Genomic DNA, 4,445 nt, shown 5'->3' on the forward strand with positions numbered 1-4,445 from the left:
AGTGTGCGGCGGGAGCGGGTGCCGCCCTCTCCCCGGCGCTCAGCCAGCAGAGCCCGGTGGCGGCCACTCAGAACCTGCCGGGGCTGAGGGCACTGCCCTCGTGGCGGCTGGCCCCTGCCCCACGCCCTCTGCCGGGGCCGACCTGGCTGACTGTCCGGTGAGGCCACCGTTCACACCGTCCTCAGGGAAGCCAAGGCTTGGCCAGGCCCGGCACCCTGCTCCCCGACGCCAGTTGCAGAACATGTATGCTTCTGATTCCTGGGAGCCAATAAAGTGCGTTTCCACAGGCCTGGCCCCGGCAGCTCTGTATCAGCCCCCCATCTCCCCCACCCCAGCACTGCCTCCTGAGCCAGGCCAGCCCCCAGGAGCTGCTGGGCCACGGCGGCCAACTGTCCCTGGGGTAGAAGGGCAGCAGTGGCCGGAGACACGGAGAGGTGGGTGTGTGGGCAGGTGGCAGGAGGGGCTGGACTGTCAGCCGGCAGGGACAAAGGGCAGGCACCTGCGGCAGTCACCACCGGCTGCGGCCAGAGCCGAGCCTCTCCATGCACAGCCAGGTGCAGGCCTGGGTAACCTGCACTCCCCGGGCTTACCCCCATCCCTCATCCCCAGGACTTTGCGGAAAGAGGCTGGGTCTGGATTTGGACAGGCTGAGCGGGCACACAGATGGATCTGAGGAGAGCAGTGACGATTGGCCAGTTCAGACCTGGCCCCTCATCTCCCTAGCCCTCAGGTGGCAGCTTGGGTGCTGGGGCTTGGCCTGCCCTTCTCCCATGGGCAGCAACAGGTGTCACGCAAGAGTGAGCCTGGTGGGCACGGAGGTGAGCGGCACAGGCCTCCCATCCTCAACAAGAAAGTCTGGACCCGTTGACCCACCTTCCCTGGCTCCGGGGCCCACCTCTTCTCGGGTCCCCTCTCCCCTGGGGTACCCTTTGCTGTCTTCACACCAGTGACTCCCAGCTTTCTTCTGGCCCCAGGTGCGCCTGCCACGTTCCTTACCTCCTTTGTTCATTCAGGCGCTATGGGCTGTCTTCCCTGTGCCAGGCACGCAAGTCCCAACCTTCGTCCCCGTGTCCAGCTGATCCCTCACTGCATTTGTTACCACCATGGCCCACGGGCCTCTCCAGGGGCCAGTCCTGCCCCTCTCACATCAGTGCCTCCCCACCTCTTCGGTCTCTGCTGACGGGGTTCTTCCTCTCTGAGGCCCACCCCACCTGCTTGCTTCTCTGGAAACACTTCCCCTCCCCCCCCTCCCCCACCCCCCAGGGCTTGGAGCTCCAGGACCTGGTCGGCCCTTCATGCTGTATCCCCTGGGTGCCAGCCCTTTGTGAATCTGAAGGGTCTGCCCCTGTGGGCGTTCAGGGAGAGGGGGAGGGGTGGTCCCTGAGTTGGAGCTTGGATCAGCCAAGTGAGAACGGGGGGAAGGAGGCCCAGCACAGGGCAGAGAGGCCTGGACATGCCTGGCGGGACACAAATAGTGGTTGTGTGTCCTGACTTGTCCCTTGGGTTATGGGGTGTGTGTGTTTATCGTAGAGGGGCTGTCTCTCCAGCCAGAATGCAGGTCTGCGGGGTAGGGGTTTGTGCACTCCACTGCTGTGTGCCCTTCGTGCCCAGCCCAGAGCAGGGCCCCCACGCTGAAGGGGCAGCGCTGAAGGAATGAAGGGATCTCATTGTTGAAGAGCTTAGAACATGTCAAAGTAGAGCTTAAAGAAAATAACATCTTTAAAATTCAATCTTAAAAACTGCAGTCTTAGTTGTTCAACCTTGTTTTTCCCATATCAATCAAAAATTACAAGCACAGCCCACACCCACACCCACCCTCCCCCTCTCAGTCTCTAAGGTGGGCCCTGGCCCTGGCCAAGCACTCCCATCTCCCACGGAACCAGCAAGAGGGGCCAGGTCTCCGCTGGGGACCTAGGCCTCACGAAGGTCTCCCCTGCAGCTCCCTGAGAGGCCCTCAGAAACCAGAATCCAGGCTGGCCTGAGGACCTCCTTCAACAGAAAAGCAGACCCCTGCTCCCACGTTTCACTGGCTGTGCCAATCTTATGCTGTCACCCAGACCCACTGCGACTTGGGGAAGAGCTGACCCCAAGCCCTGACCAGGCAACCCTGTCCTCCACCCCCAAGTCCACTGGCAGAGGCTCCAAGAGGCCTGAGGCACCCACCTCTGGGACAAGCCCAGAGGAGACCCCACCCTTTCCTGCGCTTCGCCTTTAAATGACCAGCTCAAGTTGCCCCTTGGGAAATTTCATACATCGGGACAGAAGCCAATACAGTATTCTGGCTGCCCGCCCGGCGCCCCGCGCCGCGGCCCGCCCCTCCTCGCCCTAGATCTCTCCGGCCAATGAGCTGCGAAGGGGTGAGACCAATTGGTAGCGATCGATAGAGCGTGGAGCCCGCGGGAGGGGGAGGAGCGTGAGGTCTCGGCAGCCAATGGACGAGGGCAGGTGCTGGGCGGTGTAGCCCGTTGGCGGCGCTGAGGGCGCGGGCGGGGCGCGGTGGCGAGATGGCGGCGTCGCTGGCGGCGGAGTCCGGCCCGAGGCGCGTGGGCTTCGTGGGCGCTGGCCGCATGGCGGAGGCCATCGCGCAGGGCCTCATCCAAGCAGGTGGGGTCCCGGGCCCGCGGGCTAGCGGGCGTCCGACACCGGCCTGTGTGGGAGGGACGGGCTTACCTCTCCGTAGCTCACCTGCCCCGCGGAGCCCCGGGCAGCACGGGGCCCTCCGCTCAGGGGCCCCAGGGTGGAGCTGGCCGGCGGGCGTGGGCCAGGGCGACAAGCGGACCCTGTCCCTCCGGTCTCTGCTTCCTCGGGGAGCGCGGCTGGAGGGGATGTGGTGGAGAGGCTCAGCGCCGGCCGTCCCCACGTCCGAGTTAAGATGTGCCGTGAGTGCACAGAATAAAATATACGCCGAATTTGTAAGATTTAGCATCCAAACAAAAAATAACATATCTTAGTAACTTTTAATATTGATTAGGTGTTGGAAGGGTAACAATTTGGCTACATTGAGTTAAATAAAATGTACTGTAATTCACCCGTTTTTTCCTACTTGTTTAATGAGGCTGCTAGAAAATGTAAAATTAGGTGTGTGGCTCGAGCGATACTCCTCTTGGACAGCCCTAGCTTAGGGCGCGGGATCTCCTGCCGACTTCCTAACCTCGTGCCTCGGTCGAGCTGCCTGACCGCTCTGAGCCTCCGACTCTTTCTGTTTGTTCGCCGGCTGCACCCCTGGTGTCCGGCACTGTGCACATTTGGGGCCACATCATTCTCCATTCTTCACATTGTAGGCTGTTTAGCCCCTTGCCTGGCTTCTCCCCACTAGATGTCAGTGACACCCCCAGTTGTGACAGCCAAAATGTCTCCAGACACTGTCAATGTCCCCGGAGGGGTGGGGCAAAATCATCCTCTGTCGAGCACCACTTATAGCAGGGACGGAGATGCTGTCCTAATCATACTCCACAGTATTTAGAAACCTTTATATGTAGATACGGACTGGTTTTCTGCCTTCAGCCATACGTCAAGGTCTAGAAAGGTCAAAATCATCAGAAAACAGTTTACTGCAAGTCTCAGGTGTTTTACCTGTAAAACCTGGAGTATCACCTGCCTCCCCTGCTGCACGGAGTCTCACAAGTGCTGCCACCGTCTCTTCAGGCCGTGGGGTGCACTTCTGCCTTCCTGTTAGACCTTACAGAAATCTGATCTGTAGAGGGTTTCTACCAAACGGGCACTGAGCCTCTGCTTGGATGTCCCCGTACAGATGCAACCCCCTCCGGAGGAAGCTCATCCCCCACCCCAGCCTCCCTACCCACCATGCCCCCTCCCCAGCCTTCCCGTTCCCAGAGGCAGGGATCCCTGGGATCTGTGTCCTCACGAGACAAGGCAAGCTAAGGCAAGCTCCCGGCCCCTGTGTCCGGCAGGGCGTCTGGACTCAGCAGCAGCAGCAGGTGGGCAGCGATGACTGCTGAGTAGAATCAAGTGAAGCCGGTTGCCTGGTCCCAGCCGAGTGGAGCGGCCCCGCCAAGCACCTGGCTTCTTGGAGAGGCTCAGTGTGGCCCAGGTGTGGCTGAGCCTCAGCGACCTGCCGTAAGGGGCCCGCCAGGCTGGCTTCTCCCCGCGCCACATCCTCACTGACACCCCTTACCCGCCTTTGCCTTTTCTTCCAGGCAAAGTGGAAGCTCAGCACGTGCTGGCCAGCGCGCCGACGGACAGGAACCTCTGCCGCTTCCGGGTGAGCCGGGCAGCTCCTCTGAGTGGAGGCTTCCCAGGGCTCAGGTGGCTCTTGGCTCCTTGGGGCCAGGGAAGTGCTGCTTACTTAGCTAAAGTTTTGAGACGTGCTGGGCTGGGGAAGGGGAGGTCAAAGGCCAGAAGGAAGGTCAAGGTTGTGGAGGGCCAGGGTGGGGTAAAGGGGTGTGTGTGTGCGTGTGCATGTGCATGCTGGACGGGCAGGAATG

General features: G+C 61.2%; 1 protein-coding gene across 1 annotated transcript in view; it reads left to right on the top strand.

The window, feature by feature from the left end:
• The first annotated feature begins 542 nt into the window (after positions 1-542).
• The window catches only part of PYCR3 (pyrroline-5-carboxylate reductase 3), an 8,616-nt gene continuing 4,713 nt past the window's right edge, over positions 543-4,445 (top strand). Inside the window, exons 1-4 of the mRNA XM_007464615.1 lie at positions 543-566; positions 731-818; positions 2,446-2,604; positions 4,158-4,222. Of these exons, the coding sequence (XP_007464677.1) occupies positions 543-566; positions 731-818; positions 2,446-2,604; positions 4,158-4,222 (336 nt within the window). The remainder of the gene's footprint in view (positions 567-730; positions 819-2,445; positions 2,605-4,157; positions 4,223-4,445) is intronic.

The sequence above is a fragment of the Lipotes vexillifer genome, unplaced genomic scaffold (genome assembly GCF_000442215.2).
Source record: "Lipotes vexillifer unplaced genomic scaffold, Lipotes_vexillifer_v1.1 scaffold394, whole genome shotgun sequence".
In the NCBI taxonomy this organism is placed as follows: domain Eukaryota; kingdom Metazoa; phylum Chordata; class Mammalia; order Artiodactyla; family Lipotidae; genus Lipotes; species Lipotes vexillifer.